Genomic DNA, 26,491 nt, shown 5'->3' on the forward strand with positions numbered 1-26,491 from the left:
GAAGTGAAGAGCAATTTATGTGCCACCATCAGGTGGAATACGAGGAACAGTAGGGGTGTCCTGTGTGGTTGGAGACTTTGTAGAACCAGTGGCTTCTCAAATAGCCATCAAGGATGCACCCCCATCAGGCCTTCTTCAGCTTCCTGGCCCCACACAACCACCTGGCCACCATGCCCAGCAGCTTCCCGCAGAGCCACAGGGTGCCCAGGGTGACCACCAGCAGGAACAAGAAGACATCCAGCAGGTACTGCTCATGCCATGGCTGCCGCAGGACATGGGGCTTGAGGTGGGCCGCACCCCCTGTCTGGAGGATGTGGTCGGTCCAGCCCACCAGCCTCTGGGCAGGGGTCAGGGGGTGGGAGCGCCTGATGATGCTGGCGGCCACCGCTGCTGACTTGTACCTGTTGGCAGACACAGAGGTAGGCATTACCTCTGTGGTCATAGAAGTCTTAGAAACCTTGAATCTCACACACACTCGTTCCTCCACATGCACAGAAAACTCAGTTTCAAGGAAAAATGTTGGCCTGGTCTTGCCACACTAGCAGGGTCACATTGAAAAGTTCAAACTGGTGCCTTCATGCAAAGATCCATGTCTAGTGCCCAAAGTGCTAAACTATAAAACAGTGATTAAGCTGTAAGGAAAAGTCTCTTCCCAGGAGGCTTATGGTACACTAAAGGAAAAAGCACGTATGAATATATGTGATGTAACATACCCCTGACTCAGGGTAGATGTCCTGAAGATGCTAATAAGATATTCCACCCATCCTCATTATCAGATCATTGTGCTGGATGGGGATTTACCTAAGACATCATGGGTCCTTCTACCAAATCACTTAACAGAAATTCATCTCAACCTACTTTGTGGCAGGCCCTGTGCTAGGCCCTGGGAACACAGGGGAAAACAAGAGACACACTTGGCCATCCAGGGAGGCTTAATCTCTACTTTCCAGTGTGAGGGATGCACAATAAATAAAAACAGAAAGAAACGGGGTAGTTACCTATCCTGAGAAGTGTTAAAAATAAAAACAAATTATGACTAAAGTCGGTGAGAGAGGAGTGCATTTAGGACTATCAAAGACCACCTCTCTGAGGGTAGGACATTGAAGATGAGCCCAATGGTCATGAAGGAACCAGTCGTGAGAGGAGAAGGAAGGATGTTCTAGGGAGCAGCACTGACAAAGGGCCTGAGGCTGGAGAAACAGTGTGGCTTATTGGGGGACAAAAAGGAGACCTCCTGCCTCAGTGAAATTCTACTATAAGCAGCATCAAAATATAACACCTCTCTGAGACCCAGTGTAAATAGGTCAGAGTCTTTGCAATACTTATGGTAGAAAATTGTTCTCAGCATCTAACCTAAACGCCTAGTCTTACTCTCAGAGGAAACAGATCAGGTATTAGTATCATATGCATATCATTGTCTGTCCCTAAAGTTTTGCCTTTTTGCAAAAAAGTGCCACACAGGGGCGCCTGGATGGCTCAGTCGGTTAAGCATCCGACTTCGGCTCAGGTCACGATCTCACTGTTCGTTAGTTTAAGCCCCGTGTCAGGCTCTGTGCTTACTGCTCAGAGCCCGGAGCCTGTTTCAGATTCTGTGTCTCCCTCTCTCTCTGACCCTCCCCCGTTCATGCTCTGTCTCTCCCTGTCTCATAAATAAAACGTTAAAAAAAATTAAAAAAAAAAAGAGTGCCACACAGTACTCATCGTATTTCATATCTTCTTTTAGTCTCAATGACAAGTTCAGAGAGCTGCATACCTCTTGTCTTCTATGACTTCCTTCATCTTCAGAGCCAATGTCTCTGCCTTGATCTGCTTTAACTGGATAGAGACACCAAACTTCTTGGCTTCTACTCGGACCATGTTTTCAGGATGGTCTCCAAGGACTGGAATCCCCACTATGGGTACACCATGTTGGATGGCCTCCATTATGCTATTCAACCCACCATGGGTGACAAAAAGACGGATGCGTGGGTGAGCTGTTGTAAATCAGGAACAGAGCAGAATATTTCAGCATGAAAACTCTCAGAACACCAGGGAAAGCATCAGGGCAGAGGAAAATACCAAGGGATTTCAAGGTATGGTGGAGAAAATGGATTTACTGGTCCAGCTTTGAACACACTCAACGGTGCATATTCCAAGATAGAAGATTCTGGCCTTGTCTGTGTACAGAGATTCCTCTAAGTCAATCCATCTAAGACTCAGAGCCAAGGGAAAGCTGCAGAGAACAGTGTTAAGCAAGGCATATTCCTCCTCCCAACTATCCATCCACCGATCCGTCCATCCATTCTTCTCTCTACCCTGTTTCTCTCTTTGCTTTTCTTATGTCTGCTCTCTTTGTGTCTCCTTCTGTCTCTTTTCTGTCTCTCACTCTCCACGTCTCACCCTCTCTCCTTCACTGCCCATTATTTTCCTCTTATTGAAGTCTTAATACTTTTATTGTCATCACATCTCACCTGGCATTCCTCAAACATACACTCTGTGTGCTTTCTCCTCAATTTAATAAGAAATCCTCTAAAGTAGGGTGTGATGGACCACCCATCTCAGTATTTCCAGTTCCCGTGTGCTACTCTACTCTTTTTTAGAGAAAACCAAAACAAGTGTTGATAATGAAGAGTTCATCTCAAACAGTGCCTCTCAACACGGATGTGCATCAGAATCTATTGGTGTTTCCTTGAAAATCAGAATCCTTTTTACTCCATGCCTTGTGAAAAAAAAATATGCATAACACTCTATCTTAAGTTCCCAATATGTTTGTGAGCCTTGGGGTGAATAATCTTAGGGTGAACCTCTGAGGTATTCAGTTGTTGTGGTAGCTAGGATGCTGAAAAAACTGGCACAAGGACAAAGAAAACCTTGGGGTGTAAGGAACTGTTACCAGACAATTTTATGGACCAAATGACTGGCTGACAAGTTACTCACCTTGACAGTCAGATATTTTGGCACACCCTTCAGACACCATCAACATCAATTTTTTGAAAGTATGACTATACCTTTTGTAACATAGGAGAATGTGCTAATATGTGTGTACGTGGAAGGGGAGGGTGTCTGTAATGGCACGTGGCCTAACAGGTTCTCAAGGGCCCAGGAAAAGCAATGGCAAGAAGACCCCTGCTGTGTGTTCTCAAAGTCCACAAACTGTCTCTTGTTGGACTTGGACAACTTTCTTCAGTGCAAATATGTTAGGGTTAAAATAACCTGACAAAAATATCACTTCTGACTGAAAATAGCAGGACTAGAATAGAAAGGAAGAAGCAAACATGGCACTTTTAACCATTTTGGCTGTATATCCTGATTTCCCAGGGACTCCAGTTGACTGCTCCATTCCTGTCCTCTAAACATTTCTTTAGCAACCAACCGTCCCTTCTCATGGTGATGGAGTTGCCCCATGGAGCCCTAAAGAGACATAAATAGAAAAAGAGAAATAGATCTGGTCAGTCCTTACCCAAGAGGTCATTCTGAGGAAGCCAGTCCACGATTTTCACATTTGCTGCCAATTTGATGTCTTTGGGCCACTTGGAAGGCTTACAGTTCCATATCACCCCTTGGGAGAGACGAGCAAAGGCACTGTTCATCTCCATGAGAACTTCCTGGGACTGATAGGTGCCCACCATGGAGCCCATGGCCACAAGGACAAAACCAGAGTCTCCAAACTTGCTGATGAAATTCTCAAATTCCTGGAGTGGTAAGAAAGGAAAGGATGTGAACAAAGTTGTTCATGAAAACCTAGATGTGAAATGTTTATAAAATCATTTCATAAAATGAAAGTCAACTGTTAACAGAATGCCCCATCCTGTCAGTACCTAGAGCTCACTGTCTTGAAACTGTACTCATAGGCCTGAGCACAGCTCAGTGCACTCTACAGTGTGCTTATATCCATTGTGTCCAGTGGCCTTGAGGTCATTTTTCTGAGACCTCAGGACACTCCATACCATACAAATACTTTCAATAATCACAAAAGGATATGAAGAGAGTCTTAGGAGTCTAGCCAGTATCACAATAGTCCACATTGCACTTAGGACACTTAACACATACTTCAGTACCAATATGTAGATTCAGAATATCCATATTACAATGTTTTAAGAAGAGGAAGGCAGAGGTCGTTGAAACTTCTCTTTTTTTTGTTAAGAACATGGCCCCAGAAACAGGGTCATCCTCATCCCTCATCCTTGTCTGTGCAGATACAGCGTTTAGGAGTGTTCCAATGACAGATCAGAGGTGCTATTGCCTAGGTGAGTGCCAGTTGCTGTCCTGGACAAGTAGGGGGCAGTAGGCATTCTGGAGGCTGAGGTAGATGCTGGGGAAATATCTGTCATTTGCCTCCTTCATATGCTTATGAGCCATCTGTTGTCTTCATTGTTGAGAGTTCTGGTAAGGTGTTTGGCCCATTTAAAATTTTTTAATTGATTTTTTTTATTGTTATTATGAGTTTTAAGAGTTCTTTGTATATTTGTATATATGGTTGTATATTTGCGTGTATTACATTTTGAATAATAGTCTTTATCAGGTATACCTATGCAAATATTTACTCTTGGTCGGAGTCTCCTTCTTTTATTCCTCAACAGGTATGTTGCAGAACAGAAATTTTTAAAATCAACTTGGCCCCCTTCTCAACTCTATCAGAGAACATGACTTGGGTTTTATATGTAAAAAGTAATCACCAAACAAAAGGTCATCTGTTTTTTCCTATGTCACCTCATATGAATTTCATACTTTTGCATTTTATATTCAGGTCTGTGATCTACTTTGTGTTAATTTTTTTGAAGACATACGATCTGGGTCCATTCATTGAAAGACTATCTTCTTTTCATGGTATTTCTTAAAGCTTTGTCAAAGATCATTTGACTACATTTGTGTGGGTCTGTGTGTACTCTCTTCTATTACATTGATCTATTTATCTGTTCTTTTGCTTATAGCACACTTTCTTGATTACTTTAGCCATTTCATAAGTCATGGAGATGACTAATGTCAGTTTTCCAACTTAGTTCTTCATCTTCAACATTGTGTTGGCCCTTCAGGGTTTTTGCCTCTCCATGCAAATCTGAGCATCAGCTTATCAATATCCATAATTGATAATTTGCTGTGATTTTCAGTAGGATTGCACGGAATCTATAGATCTAATTGGAGATAACTAACACCTAGCAATAGTGTGTCTTCCTACCCATAAATATGGAGTATCTCTCCATTTATGTAGCTCTTTGATTTCTTCCATCAGCATTTTGTAGTTTTCTCCATATAAATCTTATACATGTTTTGTTAGTATTTATTCCCAAGATTTCATATTTAGTAGTGAAATATAAATAGTAGAGTGATTTTAATTTCACATCCTCCTGTTCATTGCTGATATATAAGAAAAATATGGATTTTTTATATTAAACTAGTATGCTTTGATGTTACTATAATTGCTTGCTAGTTCCAGAAATATTTTTCTTGACTTTTCAGATTTTTTAGATGGACCATCATGTCATCTGTGAGAAAGAACAGTTTTAACTCTTCCTGACTAATCTACATGATTGTTATTGCTTTTTCTTTCTCCTACTACTTCCTTAGGACCTCCAAGATGAGGATGAAAAGCAGCAAGAGAGTACATACTCGCCTGGTACCTGAGAGGTTGTCCTTTCATTTTCTATAAAATGTCCCCTTTAATTAAAAGCTTCCGGAGAAGCTTCTCCGGAAGCTTTTAATTCTGATGAAGTCAACTTTATCTATTTTTTCTTTTGTTATTCATTCTTTCAATGTCACATCTACAAATTCATTGCCAAGTCCGAGTCCACGCATTTTAGCCCTTTCTTTTCTTCTAAGAACTTTTCGGCTTTTAGCTCTTTATTTAGGCCATTGATCCATTTTGAGTTGATTTTCGTATATGGTGTGAGGAAGGCTTGGAATATATTCTCTTTCATGGGAATGAATATCCAGTGGTTTCAGCACCATTTGCTGAAGAGACTGTTCTCTCCATTGATTGCTCTTGGCGCCCTTGTCACAAACGAATTGGTCACAGATGTGTGTCATTGAACACTGTTCTTTTCATGTTGATTTGGCTATTTGCATTCCATTACATTTCAATGTGAGATGAAGACTGGCTTTTCCATTTCTGCAAAAAAGAAAAAAAAGTAATAATAAGGCCACTCAAATGTAGATAAGGCTTAGATAAAACTTGTAGATCACTTTGAGTAGTATTGTTCTCTTAACAATATTAAGTATCACAATTCATGGTCTTGAGATGTCTTTCCATTTATTTAGGTCTTCCTTAATTTCTTTCAGCAAATTTGTAGTGTCCAGTGTATGTGTCTCTCGCCTCCTCAGTTTAATTAGGTGTTGTTGTAAATAGAATAATTTGCTTGGTTTCATTTTCAGATTGTTCATAGCCAGTGTATGAAAACACAAGTTGTATGAATTCATTGGGATTTTCTATATACAAGATTATGTCATATGAATATCAAACCATTTCTACATTGTCCATTCCAATTCGGATGCCTTTTATTTCTTTTTCTTGCCTACTTGCTTTGTGTAGGGTATATTTGAATAGCGGTGATGTAAGCGGGCATCTTAGACTACCGATCTGAGGCAGGAGGATTTCAGTCTATCCCATAGAGTATGATGTTAAAGCTGTCATGGGGCGCCTGGGTGGCGCAGTCGGTTAAGCGGCCGACTTCAGCCAGGTCACGATCTCGCTGTCCGTGAGTTCGAGCCCCGCGTCAGGCTCTGGGCTGATGGCTCGGAGCCTGGAGCCTGTTTCCGATTCTGTGTCTCCCTCTCTCTCTGCCCCTCCCCCGTTCATGCTCTGTCTCTCTCTGTCCCAAAAATAAATTAAAAAAAAAACGTTGAGGAAAAAAAAATAAAAATAAAAAAAAATAAAGCTGTCAGTGTTCCATAAATACTCTTTATTGTGTTCAAAAAATACCTCTTTACTCCTAGCTTTGTGACTGTTGTTATCATGAAAAGACATTAGTTTTGTCAAATATTTTTTCTGCATCTCTTGAAATGATGAGCTTTCTTAAAATTCTCTTCATTCTATTAATGTGTTGCATTATGCTGATTGATTTTGTTACATTAGACGAGTTATAAAATACCTTTTATATCCTGTAAAAGGTTTGACATCGGTCTATTTTGTCTGATTTTAATTAGCACATAGCCACCTTGGATGATTCTTAAAGAAGTTCATGGTCTTGGGGCGCCCAGGTGGCTCAGTTGATTGGGCACCCAACTTTGGCTTAGGTCATCTTCTCATGGCTTGTGGGTTTGAGCCCCGCATTGGGCTCTGTGCTGACAGCTCATAGTCTGGAGTCTGCTTCTGATTCTGTGTCTCCATCTCTCTCTGCTCCTCCCCTACTCATGTTCTTCTGTCTCTCTCTGTCTTTCAAAAATGAACATTAAAAAAAATTTTAACAAGAAGTTTCTGACTTAATAAATACCCTAAATATTAGTTTCATATCTTTTGTCAACTCTTCAAAACATTTGTTTCTTCCTTCCTGTGCGTTTGTTGACTGTCTCCAGCTTACCTCATTGTACCATTCTGGCCCTTCTTAACTCCATCCAGCACAACACTATAAAAACTATCATCCCAAAGGACCAGTAAAAACCAGCTTTGTTGTCACTTGACATTTATAAGATCAGTGTAAATCTATAATTTAAAATTGGCAAAGGCAGAGCACGACGTCATAATAAGAAGCTGAGTACTCCCAGCTCCCCACAGAAAAAACAAAAGGACAAAAAAGGCTAAAGACTCACGCAGATAATTTTATACGACTTGGGAAAATAGTCAGTGATATACAGAAACCAAACAGATGCCCATTCAGGAAGAAAAAAAAAAACCACACTCAGAATGGTGAGAATTTCCATGGCAATTTTACTCTTCTGGCCCCACACTCTTCCTGAAGTGGCATGCCATGGTCCAGAGGCAGCAGTGGTAGCCCTGCCTTCTGTAAGAGGAGAAGAAATGAAATAATTTGCAACATTGTAGCCACTCTCTAGGCTCCCAGGTGACAAGCTAAGATCTCACCAGGCTCAGAGCTCTGACTGGAAATGGCAATATAGCTCAGATATCAGGTTGGTGGGAGTCTTGCAAGGCAATAGAGGGCACAATGCCATGTAAAACCTGTGGTGATACTGCAGAATTTAGAATCTTGGGGCAAGACAAACAAAACACCTATGTCCCTGAGCAGAATCTGGGTAAGACTCTTTGGGAACTTAAGACATTAAAATTGGCCAGGTATACAGGAAGAATCAGATGAATGAACGCATACACAAAGGTCCAGACAGGAAAAATGCTCAGAAAATACCTAAGGAGACTTTAAGTTGTCTGCCCTGGCTTATCCAAAGTATTAAAACATTCCCCACTAATTAATGAAGGTGTTCCATGGCAGCCTGCAAACACAACTAGAGGTGACTGGTTTTACAAATGCCCACAACTTTCTACAAAAGATCACAAGACATATTAAAAAAAGAGAGAGACTAAAAGCCAAAATGTGTCATTTAAAGGAATGAAATAAATCTCCAGGAACCCTCTTTGAAGAAACAGACATTGGATTTACTAAACAAAGACTTTTAAGTTGACCAAATATGCACAAAGAGCTAAAAAAAAAAAAAAGTGGACAAAGGTCTAAAGGAAATCGGGAAGACAATATATGAACAAGTAGAGAATAATAGCAAGAAGAGACAGAAATTATTTTTCAAAAAAAGCAAAAAAAATCAAAACAAAAAATACAATCACTGAATTGAAAAACTCCCTAGGGTAGTTCAATACAGACCAAAACAGACAGAAAAAAGACTTAGTACACTTGAAGACAGGACATCTAAAATGTCAAGTCTAAAGAGAAAAAAGTAGAATGACATATGACTCTTAAAAGAAAATAGAGAGAGAAATCTTCATATAATTGTATTGGGTAGTGATTTCTCATAAAAGACACCAACAGCACAGGCAACAAAATAAAAAATAACTGCATTGGATTGCACCAAAAGAAAAACTTCGTGTATCAAAGGACACCATCAACATAGTGAAAGGGCTCATGCCCTCTCTCTCAATAAGTATATAAACTTAAAATTAAAAGAAAAGAATGAAATTTTGCAATATATGAAAACATGAACGTACCTTGAGGCTATTATGCTAAGTGACATAAGCCAGGCACAGAAAAGCATATATTGTAAGATTTCACTTATAGGAAGCATCTACAATAGTCAAATTTCTAGAGTAAAAAGTGGAAATTGGTTTTCAAGGGTTGGAGGAAAAGTAGAACAGATAGTTCCTATTCAATGGAGGAAGGGTTATAATGTTAAATAAGATCAATAAGATGTGCAAATCTGAGGCACATGGTACCTACACTTAATAATTCATAATGTATTTTCAAAAATTTGATGAGGATAGGTCTCATATTAAGTGTTTTTACCAATATAAAATAAAATTTAAAATAGAATAGAATACAATAAAATACACTAGAGACATAAAAGTATGTAAAAAAAAGTAAAAATAAAAGTAAACGTGTGTATTCTAGTTGTTTTGCTTGTCCCATCCTACTTCAGTCCCAGTTCCCACTGGCAAGGGAGCCACCAACTCTATGTTTACTGAAGAGCTTTGCATGAAGTCCCTATTGAGTGCTAAGGTTTTACTTACTTGTGGTACTGGTTTAACAGGTCTGACCATTAAGCCTCCAATATACACAGTGTTGGGAAGCAGGGGCCTAGCAAATTCAAGGGCAAAGTCAGAGTTAACAAACCATAGCTCTGCTTTCTTTAGAAGATGAGACAAAACTGGTCTAGAGTCTTCTGAGAAATGTTCCTTGATGGTGTTATCAAATGTAGACTGGATCCGCCATTGCCTTAAGAAGAAATCCAAGAACATGAGAAAATTCTTCACTCTGCCCCAGAAGTCCATGTGGTCGGTTAGCAAGGAATGGAATACCGGAACATAAGACACCGGGTTTGGTAGCCCAAGGTCCACACTGCCAAATGGGGAGGGAAGAATTGACACAAATGGCTTCCCAAGCTTCTCAGCAATGAGGAAAGAACAGAAGTCAAATGCTTCAACAAATACCAGGTCAAAGTTCTCATTTTTTAAAGAATCCATGATGTCACTTCTCCTTAGCAAATCACTGCATTGAATCCCCAATTGTTCCATTAACTTTACAAAGGTGCCAAAAGCTTCCCTGTTAAAAAAAAAAAAAAAGAAGACAAATATTCACTGAAGAGTTAATTTCACAACACTTAGGAGAAACTTTAGCTCACAGAAAATATCCCAGGTAAGTAAGACCCTACCTGGCAGCAGCCCATCTATTTTACCGGTGTCCAGTGAATAATCTGGTCTGGTCACTCTGCTCCATGTGTTTCTGCTTCCTGAAATGTTCTTACTTTTTTCCCTCAACTTTCTCTAGCCAATCACATCCACATCAATTCAAGATCCTTCCAATTTTGGGGCGCCTGGGTGGCGCAGTCGGTTAAGCGTCCGGCTTCAGCCAGGTCACGATCTCACGGTCCGTGAGTTCGAGCCCCGCGTCAGGCTCTGGGCTGATGACTCAGAGCCTGGAGCCTGTTTCCGATTCTGTGTCTCCCTCTCTCTGTCCCTCCCCCGTTCATGCTCTGTCTCTCTCTGTCCCAAAAATAAATAAACGTTGAAAAAAAAAAAAAAAAAAAAAAAAAAAGATCCTTCCAATTTGGCAGCCATCTCTGACTGTAGCAGACATCACAGTTCCATGTCTACTTGACACATTCTGTGATGCTCTCTTTAACTTTCATCTGTATACTGACAGTTCATGAGTGACTGTCTTGTTTCCCAGCCTAACTGTGGAAGTAACTTGGTAGCAGAGTCCGTCAATGTTGATAATATAGCCCTTTTTTGTTCTTTAAATTTTGTAGAGTCTGCATTTGAGAGATTGCCTCACACTAGGAACTTTGTGATGGTAATATTAGAAACCCAATTCTAAACTGAACATGAGATTTATATTTTTCTAGCCTATGAAATAAACAAGTTAAAACAAAGAAGCTTATTATTACCCTTTCCATTTCATCTTTCCTGGAGTAGTGAAAGAACTTAATACTATACCATGTCAGCCCACTGAAAGCCCACAAGTGAGAGCTCATTAGTAATATGCAGTTGTCCACATGCACTGTAAACTTCAAGTGACAACAGATGATTAACTGAAATTATTCTCTATTTTTAAATGATTTTACATAATGAATGACTGCTGCTTGTGTGGATAAATTCAAGAAATGAACTACAAATTCCTCAAAAGAACAGCATTCATCATATTTGAAATTAAGTTAATCTATTAAAATACAGGAAGGTACTGTGCTCAGCATGCTGCACCATATTTAATAAGTGGGTGCAACATGTCTTCAAAGAAATGAAGTGGGGAAGAAGAGACAAGACATAATAAAAAAAATCATGAATAACAACACAAGATGATATATACAATGCTTCAAGAGAGTATTTTAGAACACATCTCTTCTGGATGAAGAATTTGGTCTTCTAGTTTAGGTAAGCAGAAAGGCTTTATGGCAAAAGCCAGATTTTAGGACCACCTTGATGACTGAATAAAATTCTTAAGGAAAAAGGGGAAGGTGGAGTTAGGCCACTATAATTCACCAAGGAAGGCATGAATATGTGTCTTTTCCCTCTTCTGTCAAAGGTAAAGAACTTTCTATACATCCCAGATAATGATGAAAACTTTCAAGCTAATATCACAATGTGTGTCATCAAGGCATTTGGGTTTTTAAATGAGTTAAAAGACAATGGCTCAGGGTATGAAAAATCAATGCTCATCAGCATGTTTCCATTCTTGAGTTTATATGATGAGAGGAAAAGTAAGTATAAAATGGTGGCTTTGATACGCCTACCAACAATCAGAAATTATGTTGTTTATCCTGCCTTCTGTGTTGTGGAGAGTATATATACAAACATTGTAGGTGAAGGGCTGCCAGGAAGGTCCAGAAGGAACAATCCCCTGACTATATAGAAATACATTCATGATTTCAGTGGAAAAGGCACACTACACAGACCGAATAATTGGAAGTGAAAAACCCATCTATTCCATCGATCCCTACCCCCTATCATTGATCTCCCCATCCATCCACTCATCCATCCACCCATCCTTTTCTCTTAAACTTACTCTAAGTAGCTATGCATCCAACCATTTATTTACATCACTTTATAAATGGTAAGTCTTTCAATCAGAGAATAAAAGAAATTACCTGCCATGTAAAGCTTCTTCAATATAGAAATCAAACTGTTTCTTTAATTCTTTTTCATGATTCTCAGGTAGAAGCCAACTGATAACTTGGTATGCATTTTCCTTCTTTTCTAAATAAAAAATTTTTAAAAACACCAATAAAATATATCATTAAGCCCAACAATGCAGATAATTTTGGCATGATACCATAGTTGTTTTTTTTATCCTAATAATTTTATATATACCTGCATGTTTGCTTTTAGAGGGTTTTTCGGTTTTCTGCCTGCTTTTTCATTTCTTCAGTCATGGGATCTGATACTATTTATTGAGAACATTATAATAATTCAATTACTTCTATTCAATTGAATGAATGATATAGAACTTAAATAAAAGTAAAGTTCTATTTGAAGCTTTCATGTAAAGGTATAGATATGCTTCATTTTACAGATGAGAAGACAAACATAAATGGAGTGTCAGATAATTCACCACGGTTGCACATACAGTAAGTGCTACACTTTGTATTTAAATACAGATTTAATTTTATCCCAGCTCCCCAGTCCGTTGTTTTTTAGGAAAAAAGAGATTTTTTTATTGCTTACAGGTGACACATGCAAAGGTTTTTCATTCAGCCAAAAATATGGCAAAGGCTAAGTTAACAAGAGTAGTCCTCTGCAGTCCTACTTACCATTCCGACATTTCCCCCATAACTCATGTGTACTAGAGAGTCTGGCACCATTTTTGAAGTTGGATTGTTGACAGCTTTCAAACTCCATTTCCTCCTTAACTTTCTGGGACATATCTTGGAAAAATGAGGAGAAAGCCTCAACATGACCTCCCTCGTGTGACCAAGATTTTCAGCCAAGCAAGCCAGACCCCATGAGGGGAACCTGCACCTCCATCCCACTCAGAGGCTTCCATAATTGGCATTTAGAAACAAAAGGATGGGTTTAGGCTTTGAGTGGCCCTGGTCATGTGTCTCACACAAACCTATCTTCTGTGTCAGAATCCACTTTGTTTCTGGATTCCAGCATGAACCGTGTGATTGACACTAGGCTAGGTAGAACCGCATGACCAATGGTTGTACATCTCAAGGACTGCCCCCATTATAAACAGTGCTCTGAGTTAAGACTGATTCCAGTTTACAAGCCCACTGAATGGTGCGAGGAGGATAGCACCATGCCATCTGATGAACTCCACACCTGTAAAAGGAGAAGGTGCACTAGAACCCGAGAAAATGCCTTTGCTACTGTTGCTCATGATATCTCTGTAGCTCAAAGAAAACCTTGATTAACACAGTAATAGGGAAACACTGATGACACCCTCATGGGGTTAATTCAAACTCAGCTTAATCTCAGTTCTCTAAAATCACCAGCAGGAAGGCCCTTAGCTTTGGTGATGCTAATTAGGACATTTGGAGGAAGAACTTATAAATATGAGCAGGTTAAAAGGGATACCCTCCCCCGAAGTATAAATAATGACAATGAAAGGAATGGCAAAAAATGGGAAATGTCAGCGTGGGAGAGTCAGGAAAGAAATTAAAACAGAGGTCTCAGTTTTGACATATGTGGCAACTGACATTACTTTAAAAAAAAAATTATAACAGAGCAAGGACACAGATTGGCTTTTGTGACTTACATCAGAGGTTCTACATTACTTTTAACATTGGATGAGATCCCCCCAATGACCAACTTTAATCGTCTTAGTCAATACTGGGGGAAATAACAGATATATCATGAGAGCTCACCAAAATTTATCAAAGTACCTCTATACTGCTAGGAGGTAGAAAATATTAGATAGAGCACAGTGGTGCATGCCCTGTCTTAACTACTGGGATTAAATATCCCATAGCCACAACAGCCATTGGTTGTTATCTCACAGTAGCTATGGTTGCTCCTATACAAGAAGTCATAAAATTAATGTTTTAGCACTAACACCATGACGAAAGGGAACTCATTGGATCTGCCCAACATATTAAAAGTTTTAATACAACAAAATAGAGTTTTAATAGAGTGCCTTCAAGGATTAAGTCCCTTTTTGTAAAGGATCCATTAACGAAGAAGTGAGTATCCCCACTAGTTCTCCATTTAATAGCCTAACTTGACTATTCTTAACCCTGAATGAATGGAGCCTCTCAGTGGATTATTGTCATCATATTATGGCCTCCATTTCCAATCTTACTGAAATTACTGACTATATCTAAAACTAATAAATTCTTTACAGTCATAGCTTTGGTGATATATTCTGTTTAATTCCTATTTCAACAAGCTCTCAGCTCTAGTGTCTCTTCACCTTCACCTTTGAAGGGTACAAGTAACTTGTAACTTGGCTTCTCATGGACTACCTCAACAGCCCTACTTGCTAGTTTTGCTGGCAAGATCTTTAACCACATTTAACTTTCTCCAGAAGCACATGTATGACAGTACTTTGAGGACAACCTCCTTTTGCAGAGATTTCTGAAGCCCATTCATTCAAGACACAAACGCGCACACAGCAACTCTCATAGAGGGAGGTGCTGCTGCCCTACACAAAGCACAAGCCGTGGCACCTCAGTTAAATTCCTGGGACAAATTGCTTGTTGAGTGGAAGGTCTTTCCATCCCTGACACTGTCAAGACACACCTATTATGGCTCCATTTCCAGCATGAGAGTATAAGGAGCTTTCCTGGACATACTTTGAAAACAGCAAATGGTGAAAAATTCATACACACACACACACACACACACACACACCTCCTGATGTAGACAACAATTCCACTGACAGAATTTGTCTGAAATAACTATTTGGGAAATCTGCAGCCAATTGATGGTTTCCACCAACCAGAGGAAGTCTTTAACTGTAAATTGCAGATAATTTTAGTCAATTTCAGCTTTTTCCACAGTAGCAGCTACCCATCCCCCATCCCTCAGTCTCCAGCAGGAAGCTGTATGCATTGTTTATAGAGCAGCTTGTACACAGGTTTCAAGAGCCTGAGTGGGCAAAAAAATCACCTTGTCCAAATATCAAGTATCTGTGCTCTGATTGCTGATTGCTGCTCTGGTCGCAGAGACGCAGACAAAGAAGTAGGCAACAAGGTTTCTGCATCATGCTCTATTATTGCAGCCACTTCCCTCTCTGGCTCAATTGACTTCCAGGGGTCTTAAAAGATTGATGCCCTCCTTTCCCCCTCATTTTCTCAATTTACCCATTTGAAAGGGAACCATTAAAAGCTGGGACATTGTAAAACAGCTACACATATCAGGAAAACTTGAAAGTGTCCATTCATGCCCAGGAAAAGGCTCAGAAAAGACAGTGAACAGTGAAATTTACACCTCGGTTTGATCCTCAACACAAAAGCAGCATAAAACAATTTTAAAACATAAATAAACAAACAAAATTAATAACAAAAATCTGCAAAGAGAATGGAGGAGAGGTTCATCTCCAGATTTACACATTGTTATATTCAAATGTTCAGTGTTCAACAAAAATTACAAGACACACCAAGACACAGGAAACTAAGGCTTTATCCAAAGAAAATTATAGATTAACAGGAACTGTCCCTAAGAATTACTTTATGTCAGATGTATTAGACAATGTCTTTAAAATAACTGCCTTAAAGTTCTCAGAGAATTAAGGGAAGATGTGGAGAAGGTCAAGGAAAAAGTGTTTGTAAAATGTCACTGAAAGAAAGGTAGGTGGGGTGTCTGAGTGGTTCAGTCAGTTAAGTATCCAGTTTTTCATTTCAGCTCAGGTCATGATCTCATGGTTTGTGAGATCAAGCTCCACATCAGGCTCTGGGCTAGCATCAAGGAGCCTGCTTGGGATTCTCTCTCTCCCTCTCTCTCTCTGCCCCTCTCCAGCTCACGCTCACTCTTTCTCTCTCAAAATAAATTAATAAACATTTTAATTTTTTTAATAAAGGAACATAAAATCTAAAGAAACCAAAAACAAATTCTAGGACTGAAAAATACAATAAATGAAATGAAAATGTCACTAGTGGGATTCAAAGGCCGAATTGAGCAAGCAAAAGAACCATCAAGCATTATCATTGAACTCAAGAGAAGACAGTAGAAATGATCAAGCCTGAGGAACAGAAAGTTAAAGAATTGAAGAAAAGGGAACACAGTCTTAGGAACACATCATGCCCTGTGGATGCTCAGGAGAAGAGAGAAAGAAAGGCATAGAGACAATATATGAAGCAATAGTGGCTGAAAACCTCCCAATTGGGTGAAAGATTTTAATATAAGCATCCAGGAAGCTCATCCAACTCCAAGTAAAATGAACTCAGACACCCACATCAGGACACATTATATCAAAATACAGAAAGAGAAAGAGGAAATATTAAAAGGAGCAAGAGAAAAGTGACTCATCGCATACAAGTGATTGTCAGTGAGATTATCAATAGATTTCCAATCAAAAATTTTAGAGGCAAAAAAAAAAAGTTCGAGACCAGAAGGCAGTGGCCCAATATATTCAAAATGCTAAAAAAAAAAAAAAAAAAAAAAGAAGAAGAAGAAGAAGAAGAAGAAAAGAAATAAGAAAGAAACAAAGGGAAAAAAAAGAATTGTCAACAAAAAATTCTACATCAGGCAACTCTGTCCATCAAAGATCAAGGAAAATTAAGACAATCCCAGATAAACAAAACTAAGGGTGTTTGTTACCACTAGAACTGCCCTGGGAGTAATGCACAAGGCACTTCTTCAGGGAAGAATGAAAGGACGCCAGAGAGTAACTTAAAGGTATATGAAAAAATAAAGATTTTTAAAGAGGTAAAAGGATGGGCATTATAAAAGCTACTGTTATTGTAACAATGGCTCTAACTACCTTGTTGTTTTCAATATGATTTAAGAGGCTAGTATATTTAAAAAAATTATTTGTTTAGGGGCATCTGGATGGCTCAATCAGTTAAGCATCTGACTTCGGCCAAGGTCATAATTTCATGGTTCATGAGTTCATGCCCCACATCGGGCTCTGTGCTGACAGCTCAGAGCCTGGAGCCTGCTTCAGATTCTGTGCTCATGCTCTGTCTCTCTCTCATTCTCTCAAAAATAAATAAACATTAAAAACATTATTTGTTTAAAAGCTACTATCATTATTTGAAATTTGTAACTCCACTCAAATTTTCTACACAATTTAACATACTAGTGCATTTAAATTAACAATAATTTATGTTTAGGAGCACATGATGTATAAAAATGTAATTTTGTGACATCAACTAACCAAAGAGTTGGGGATAAAGCCATCTAGGAACACTAGGAACAAGATTTATATGTTATTAAATTGGTATAAACTAAACACTAAAATCTGAGTGTCATAGATTTAGCAGATTAAATGAAATCCCCATGGTAACCACACACACACACACAAAAGCTGTAGAATATACACAAAAGAAAATGAGAAAAGAATTTAACATTTTACAAAGAATCAACTAACCACAAAAGAAACAGTAATTCAGAAAGTGAGGTGACAAAAAAGTTAAAGGCATATAGAAAACAAATAGCAAAATGACAGAAGTAAGTCTCTCCTTACCAGTCATTACTTTAAATAACTTGGATTAAATTCTCCAAAAAAGACAGACATTGGAAGAATGGATAAAAATACATGAACCAATTGTAATATCTTCGTATGGTGAGAGATGGTAGCTACACATGTGAGTGTAGCATAACATATATAATTGTCAAGTTGCTATGTTGTACACCTGAAACTAATGTGTAACATTGTGCATCAACTATATTTCAATAAAACATATTAATAAAATAATTACAAATAAAAAGATATTAACAATGGGGGAAACAGGGTAAGGGATGTATGGGAACTTTCTGTACTATCTTTGCAAATTTTCAACATGCAGTGGAATCTATCTGCAATGACACAGACTAAAAGGGAAATAATGGGAAAAAAAATATTCCATGCAGTAACAACCAAAAGACAGCAGAAGCCAATGAACAAATATCAAATGCAATTGATTTTAAATCAAAAAAGATTACAAGAGACAGAAGTTTCAATACAGCAAGAAGACGTAAAATTATACACATATATGCACCTAATTAGAGACCATCAAAATATCTAAAGCAAAAGCTGAAAGAATTGAAGGTTTAATACACAGTTTTAAAATAATCATTGAATATTTCATATTCCTTGCTAATAATGGATAAAATAACCAGAACAGGAGGTAAAATATATAGATGTGGCATTGTGGAGGTCAGGTCTACACAGTCTAATAAGATATCCAGCATTGGACATGACATGCACACACACACACACACACACACACACACACATTTTCCCATCTTTAAATACAACTAGATTAAAAAAAGATTTTGTGCTAAGCAGTGTTATACAAAAGACAGGGAGGCTTCTGGGAAGATGGCGGCGTAGGAGGATGCTGAGCTCACCGCGTCCTGCGGATCACTTAGATTCCACCCACACCTGCCTAAATAACCCAGAAAACCACCAGAAGACTAGCAGAATGGATTCTCCAGAGCCAAGTGTAGACAAGAGGTCCACAGAAGAGGGTAGGAAGGGCGGAGAGGCGATGCGCACTACACAGACTGGAAGGAGGGAGCCTTCCAGCCTGCCCCAGTAGGGGCAGAGGGGCAGCCCACTGGCCATGCAGAGACCCCCAGTCTGGCTTGCAAAAGCGGAGGGGATGGACAGAGTGTGTTCTGAAAGCAAGCGGGACTTAACATCTGGAAGGTTATAAGTTAACAGCTCTGCTCAGAGAGTGGGAAGGCTGGAGGACAACGGCAAGGAGAGTTGTTGAGCTCCGGACAACAGAGCCCAGCTTGGTGGGAAACAAAGGTGCTCGCCAGTGCCATCTCCCTCGCCCATCCCACAGCCAAAATCCCAAAGGAAACCAGTTCCTGCCAGGGAACTTGCTTGCACCATGCAAACACCGAACACTGTGCTTCTGTGGATCCATGCCTCCGGCAGGTCTGACTCCCTCTCCGAGCGGCAGGGCCCCTCCCGAAGCGGATATCCAAAGGAAAAGGGAGCTGACCCTCCCCCTCCCACCCCTGTGCACCTTGCCGATCCATCCCAGCTACTATGCCAGATCCCCAGCACCACAAGCTTGGCAGTGTGCAAGTAGCCCAGATGGACCATGCCACCCCACAGTGAATCCTGCCCCTAGGAGAGGGGAAGAGAAGGCACATACCAGTCTGACTGTGGCCCCAGCAGTGGGCTGGGGGCAGACATCAGGTCTGACTGCGGCCCCGCCCACCAATGCAAGTTATTCAAGACAGCACAGGGGAAGTGCCCTGCAGTCCCGCACCACTCCAGGGACTATCCAAAATGATGAAACGGAAGAATTTCCTCAAAAAAACGTCCAGGAAATAGCGACAGCTAATGAACTGATCAAAAACGATTTAAACAATATAAAGTGAATTTAGAATAATAGTCATAGAATTAATCTCTGGGCTTGAAAACAGTATAGAGGACAGCAGAGAATCTATTGCTACAGAGATCAAGGGACTAAGGAACAGCCAGGAGGAGCTAAAAAATGCTATTAATGAGCTGCAAAATAAAATGGAGATGACCACGGCTCGGATTGAAGAGGCAGAGGAGACAATACATGAATTAGAAGATAAAATTGTGGAAAAAGAAGAAGCTGAGAAAAAGAGAGATAAAAAAAATCCAGGAATATGATGGGAAAATTAGAGAACTAAGTGATGCACTAAAGAGGAATAATCTACGCAAAATTGGTATTCCAGAGGAGGAAGAGAGAGGGAGAGGTGCTGAGGTGTACTTGAAGAAATGATAGCTGAGAACTTCCCGGATCTGGGGAAGGAAAGAGGCATTGAAATCCAAGAGGCACAGAGAACTCCCTTCAGACGTAACTTGAATCGATCTTCTGCACTACGTATCATAGTGAAACCGGCAAAATACAAGGATAAAGAGAAAATTCTGAAAGCAGCTAGGGATAAACGTGCTCTAACATATAAAGGAAGACCTATAAGACTCGTGACTGATCTCTCTACTGAAACTTGGCAGGCCAGAAAGGAATGGCAGGAGATCTTCAATGTGATGAACAGAAAAACTATGCAGCTGAGAATCCTTTATCCAGCAAGTCTGTCATTTAGAATAGAAGGAGAGATAAAGGTCTTCCCAAACAAACAAAAACTGAAGGAATTCGTCACCACTAAACCAGCCCTAAAAGAGATCCTAAGGGGGATCCTGTGAGACAAAGTATCAGAGACATCGCTACAAGCATGAAACCTACAGACATCACAATGACTCTAAACCCATATCTTCCTATAATAACACTGAATGTAAACGGACTAAATGCGCCAACCAAAAGACATAGGGTATCAGAATGGATACAAAAACAAGACCCATCTATTTGCTGTCTACAAGAGACTCATTTTAGACCTGAGGACACCTTCAGATTGAGAGTGAGGGGATGGAGAGCTATGTATCATGCCACTGGAAGTCAAAAGAGGACTGGAGTAGTCATACTTCTATCAGACAAACTAGACTTTAAATTAAAGGCTGTAACAAGAGATGAAGAAGGGCATTATATAATAATCACAGGGTCTATCCATCAGGAAGAGCTAACAATTATAAATGTCTATGTGCTGAATACGGGAGCCCCCAAATATATAAAACAATTACTCACAAACATAAGCAACCTTATTGATAAGAATGTGGTAATTGCAGGGGACTTTAACACTCCACTTACAGAAATGGATACATCATCTAGACACACGGTCAATAAAGAAACAAGGGCCCTGAATGATGCATTGGATCAGATGGACTTGACAGATATATTTAGAACTCTGCATCCCAAAGCAACAGAATATACTTTCTTCTCAAGTGCACATGGAATATTCTCCAAGATAGATCACACACTGGGTCACAAAACAGCCCTTCATAAGTATACAAGAATTGAAATCATACCATGCATACTTTCAGACCACAATGCTATGAAGCTTGAAATCAACCACAGGAAAAAGTCTGGAAAACCTCCAAAAGCATGGAGGTTAAAGAACACCCTACTAACGAATGAGTGGGTCAACCAGGCAATTAGAGAAGAAATTAAAAAATATATGGAAACAAACGAAAATGAAAATACAACAATCCAAACGCTTTGGGACGCAGCGAAGGCAGTCCTGAGAGGAAAATACATTGCAATCCAGGCCTATCTCAAGAAACAAGAAAAATCCCAAATACAAAATCTAACAGCACACCTAAAGGAAATAGAAGCAGAACAGCAAGGACAGCCTAAACCCAGCAGAAGAAGAGAAATCATAAAGATCAGAGCAGAAATAAACAATATAGAATCTAAAAAAACTGTAGAGCAGATCAACGAAACCAAGAGTTGGGTTTTTGAAAAAATAAACAAAATTGATAAACCTCTAGCCAGGCTTCTCAAAAAGAAAAGGGAGATGACCCAAATAGATAAAATCATGAATGAAAATGGAATTATTACAACCAATCCTTCAGAGATACAAGCAATTATCAGGGAATACTATGAAAAACTATATGCCAACAAACTGGACAACCTGGAAGAAATGGACAAATTCCTAAACACCCACACCCTTCCAAAACTCAATCAGGAGGAATTAGAAAGCTTTAACAGACCCATAACCAGAGAAGAAATTGAATCAGCCATCAAAAACTCCCAACAAATAAGAGTCCAGGACCAGATGGCTTCCCAGGGGAGTTCTACCAGACGTTTAAAGCAGAGATAATACCTATCCTTCTCAAGCTATTCCAAGAAATAGAAAGGGAAGGAAAACTTCCAGAGTCATTCTATGAAGCCAGTATTACTTTGATTCCTAAACCAGACAGAGACCCAGTAAAAAAAGAGAACTACAGGCCAAAATCCCTGATGAATATGGATGCAAAAATTCTCAATGAGATACTAACAAATAGAATCCAACAGCTTATAAAAAGAATTATTCACCATGATCAAGTGGGATTCATTCCTGGGATGCAGGGCTGGTTCAACATTCGCAAATCAATCAACATGATACGTCACATTAATAAAAGTAAAGATAAGAACCATTTGATCCTGTCAATCGATGCAGAAAAGGCATTTGACAAAATTCAGCAACGTTTCTTAATAAAAACCCTCGAGAAAGTCGGGATAGAAGGAACATACTTAAAGATCATGAAAGCCTTTTGTGAAAAGCCCACAGCTAACATCATCCTCAATGGGGAAAAACTGAGAGCTTTTTCCCTGAGATCAGGAACACGACAGGGATGTCCACTCTCACCGCTGTTGTTTAACATAGTGTTGGAAGTGCTAGCATCAGCAATCAGACAACAAAAGGAAATCAAAGGCATCAAAATTGGCAAAGATGAAGTCAAGCTTTCACTTTTTGCAGATGACATGATATTATACATGGAAAATCCGATAGACTCCACCAAAAGTCTGCTAGAACTGATACATGAATTTAGCAAAATTGCAGGATACAAAATCAATGTACAGAAATCAGTTGCATTCTTATACACTAACAATGAAGCAACAGAAAGACAAATAAAGAAACTGATCCCATTCACAATTGCACCAAGATGCATAAAATACCTAGGGATAAATCTAGCCAAATATGTAAAAGATCTGTATGCTGAAAAGTATAGAAAGCTTATGAAGGAAATTGAAGAAGATATAAAGAAATGGATAAACATTCTGTGCTCATGGATTGGAAGAATAAATACTGTCAAAATGTCAATAGTACCCAAAGCTATGTACACATTCAATGCAATCCCAATCAAAATTGCACCAGCATTCTTCTCAAAACTAGAACAAGCAATCTTAAAATTCATATGGAACCACAAACGGCCCTGAATAGCCAAAGTAATTTTGAAGAAGACCAAAGCAGGAGGCATCACAATCCTAGACTTTAGCCTCTACTACAAAGCTGTAATCATCAAGACAGCATGGTATTGGCACAAAAACAGATGCATAGACCAATGGAAGATAATAGAAACCCCAGAACTAGACCCACAAACGTATGGCCAACTCATCTTTGACAAAGCAGGAAAGAACATCCAATGGAAAAAAGACAGTCTCTTTAACAAATGGTGCTGGGAGAACTGGACAGCAACATGCAGAAGATTGAAACTAGACCACTTTCTCACACCATTCACAAAAATAAACTCAAAATGGATAAAGGACCTGAATGTGAGACAGGAGACCATCAAAACCCTAGAGGAGAAAGCAGGAAAAGACCTCTCTGACCTCAGTCATAGCAATTTCTTACTTGACACATCCCCAAAGGCAAGGGAATTAAAAGCAAAAATGAACTGCTGGGACCTTATGAAGATAAAAAGCTTCTGTACAGCAAAGGAAACAACCAACAAAACTAAAAGGCAACCAACAGAATGGGAAAAGATTTATTGTCAAATAAATTTGACAAATTGTCAAAACAATTTATTTGACAATAAATTTCATATATTGAAAAAAAACAAAACAAACAAACAAACAAAGACATTGTATATCCTTTATTGGGATAGATAAATTTAATAACTACCAGAAAAAACTTACTTGGGATTAAATAATCTCCTCCGTAAAGAAGCATGGTGACATTATGACCATGATCTTGAAGAATCTGAGATACCCGGTCCAGCAGTAGATAGTGGCTTCCACCTAGGAATAATACAAAATTTTATTTTTGTAAAGGTGAGAACAGAGGGTCTGAAATTGATGTGGGGGATCTGGAGATCCAGGATAAGGTAGCAGAGAGTTGGTGGTCAGTAGAAGATGAGTTATTTTAGTCCTTTGGTTTCATTTTGGGTAAACCCCAGACCAGATACCCTCCTTCTTTCTGACCAAGTCTTAATTTGTAGCAATCTTACATGAAAGATTCCTTTTTGCACTTCAAGATCTCCATGCCAGTGAGATGACCTTCTCTATGCTTAAGCCTAAAGGAGTTCCCAATCCTAGGCACATGCTGCAATTTAGGCTGCCTTTATGGAGGTACTGTGTCCTTTAGGAAAGGAAATTTGTGGAAAATTTTGGCACAAGACTATGTATGTGAGAATAATGGGTTTCTAAAGGACAATCAATCAAAGCTATTTCTGGAATCCTTCTGTCTGGAAATTTATGTTAACATGAAAGCCAGAAACATGGGAACATGAATATCAGTCCAAGCCACAGAAGCAGAAGTGGATAGAGCCACTGCTCAGAGCCAAGATTCTTCAGATTCAAATATATTTGGCAGGATGTTCCTCAGTTGGGTCCTGCATTTTACTAAACATCAAATTAAAGCATTCAGGATAACTATGGGCCCTTTGGGTAGAACTGTAGGATCCTGTATGTATATAAAACTGGGACATCACCCAACATAGGAAAATCCTGGGATCCTAAGGAAATAGAAGTGTGATTCTCTGTGGAGGTACAGATTATCACACCAATGTCTAAAACCATGTAATATCATGGAGCAGTTTGCTTGAATCTATGGGTCAAGGAGTAGAATTTGCCTATGTTGGAAAGTGGGGGTTGTTTGGAAGACAATGATCTCATGATGATTGGGTCAGGACAGATGAATGTAGGACTACAGTAATGGTGTATATCTGTGGAAATCATTCTAGTTTTTTATATCTATACTTGTGTTGCCTGATGTAACACAGATTACATAAAAGCACAAACCCTACACCCTTAGATACCTTCTTTGGCTCACCTTTAACCCCTGTAAGAAATGGATGCAGGGGAGAAGGTTTCCTGCAGAGGCAGCCATTCCTGAGGACCATGGTGATCCCAGTGCATTCTGGGGCAGAGGCAGGGTTTCCAACACCTCCAAAGAACACCTGCCCCCTCTCGGAGTCCAGAGGACATGCAATTTCAAGAGGTGGGGCAATTCTTTTTTTCTGTTGCCTTTAACTATCATTAAAAATAGATTTAAAATGGAAAACAGAGTTTTTTCAATACTTCTTTTTAGGAATCCCCACTGTACAGCATAGAGTCTGGGGAAGAGGACAGGTTTGAGGTAAGAAATAGTAGGTTAAGTCCAGGTGTGTGACATCAGGGAGGTCTGGTGTGCTCTTGCAAAAGGCCCCTCATTTCCCTGACCCTTAGGTTCCCTGTCAGGAAATAAAAGGGAAATGCCCAATTAGATGACCTCAATGGTTTCTTCTAGCCCACGATCCCCAGATTCTTGGGGATCTAAAAGTGACCCCAGGAGCCCCGTATCCTGTCAGAATGGATCAAAAAAAATATCTTGGGGGAACTCCATTTTATGATGCCTCTTTATCCTGATAAATGTTCCTGTTCCATTTCTGTTCCCTTTGCAACAAAAGTAAAGGCATTACAACTGGGTTCACACAGAATTAACTGTTTTACTGTTCTTCAAAACCTTCTAGCAGCAAGGGCAAAAGAGAGACCTGTTCCCAATTGATTTTCTCTGCCCAGTTTCCAGGTTTCCTATTAGTGTAACAGGCCCCGTTTGTGCTGCTACCCCCAGGAGTCCCTTTCCTTGGCCTGCAAGAGCCTGAAAGTGACCTCACCTTCCACTTTCTATTGGTAACTACAGCACCCTCAGACTTTTAAGGTGTGCCTCTGAAAATCCCGGCTGCACCCAGGAGTAGGCAGCTCAAGGTCTCCAGGTCAGCATTGGATCGAAATTCTGGCCCCAGCAATGCAGAATAGGACACACCGCGAGAAAAGGTAAAAAAGAGGAAAGAAAACCATTGCTTTTTCCAGAACTAGCTTCCCCACACCAGCAGTGGGGACCCCTCTGTGAACCCCCTGCCTTTCCACCTCTCCCTCCTCTATCCTGGGATCCAAACAAGCTCTGGGAAACCACAAAGAATGACCTATGAAGCAGGGCTAGATTGAGCATCTGGGATGCGCCTGTGTCTGATTCTGTTGCCAGCACTCACCCAGTGAGGATACAGTCAGAATTTTGGCGGCCTCTGGGAGCAGGAACCCAGACAGAAGAAAGCCAGCTAGCAGCAGCGCCCGCTGGCCTGTCATGCTCCCTCCTGTACCAGCTGCAGATCCCAGCCTTGTGCCCAGAGCCCTGTGCTCTGCTTCTCTGAGTCCCTCACAGCGACCTGTATGCCCTGGGGACAAGCTTTGCACTGGCAGCCAAGGAAATGCTCTGGTAGGAAGCTTGGGAAGAGGTGAGAGATGGGTTCTGTCTGTTTTCTTTTCTGTTTATAGCTTCTGGCCTTTCTGCTCCTCCTCCTGGGTGCTTGCTCCACTGGCTATTTGGTCTTCACCCTCCCTAACCAGAAGCAGCAGGAAGGAGGGGTTAGTGAGCTCTCCTTAACCCTTCTCTGTCTGAGTAATCACCACACTCTCTGCAGAGAAGATACTCTGAACCTTAGGAAGTCACTTCCAAGATGACTCAGACCTATCTACATTTTAGGGACCTTTCCCCAAATTTTCCCACCTCTTAATTGCACTATTGACCTCC

General features: G+C 39.9%; 1 protein-coding gene across 3 annotated transcripts; it reads right to left on the minus strand.

The window, feature by feature from the left end:
* LOC131504735 (UDP-glucuronosyltransferase 3A1-like) lies at window positions 1-26,491 on the minus strand. 3 transcript variants are annotated; one of them, XM_058717424.1, is made up of 8 exons: window positions 25,953-26,491; window positions 23,620-23,721; window positions 12,838-12,951; window positions 12,175-12,283; window positions 9,602-10,133; window positions 3,440-3,671; window positions 1,754-1,973; window positions 1-401 (listed from the first exon to the last, which is right to left on the minus strand). In XM_058717424.1, the coding sequence occupies exons 1-8, from the start codon at window positions 26,044-26,046 to the stop codon at window positions 125-127; spliced, it is 1,680 nt and encodes a 559-aa protein (XP_058573407.1). In that variant the 5' UTR covers window positions 26,047-26,491; the 3' UTR covers window positions 1-124. The 3 variants fall into 3 exon arrangements, with proteins under 3 accessions (XP_058573407.1, XP_058573388.1, XP_058573398.1); XM_058717405.1 differs by lacking the exon at window positions 12,838-12,951 and having other exon boundaries at window positions 25,953-26,483; XM_058717415.1 differs by lacking the exon at window positions 12,838-12,951 and having other exon boundaries at window positions 10,022-10,133; window positions 25,953-26,476.

This window comes from Neofelis nebulosa, chromosome 1 (assembly GCF_028018385.1).
Source record: "Neofelis nebulosa isolate mNeoNeb1 chromosome 1, mNeoNeb1.pri, whole genome shotgun sequence".
Lineage (NCBI taxonomy): Eukaryota > Metazoa > Chordata > Mammalia > Carnivora > Felidae > Neofelis > Neofelis nebulosa.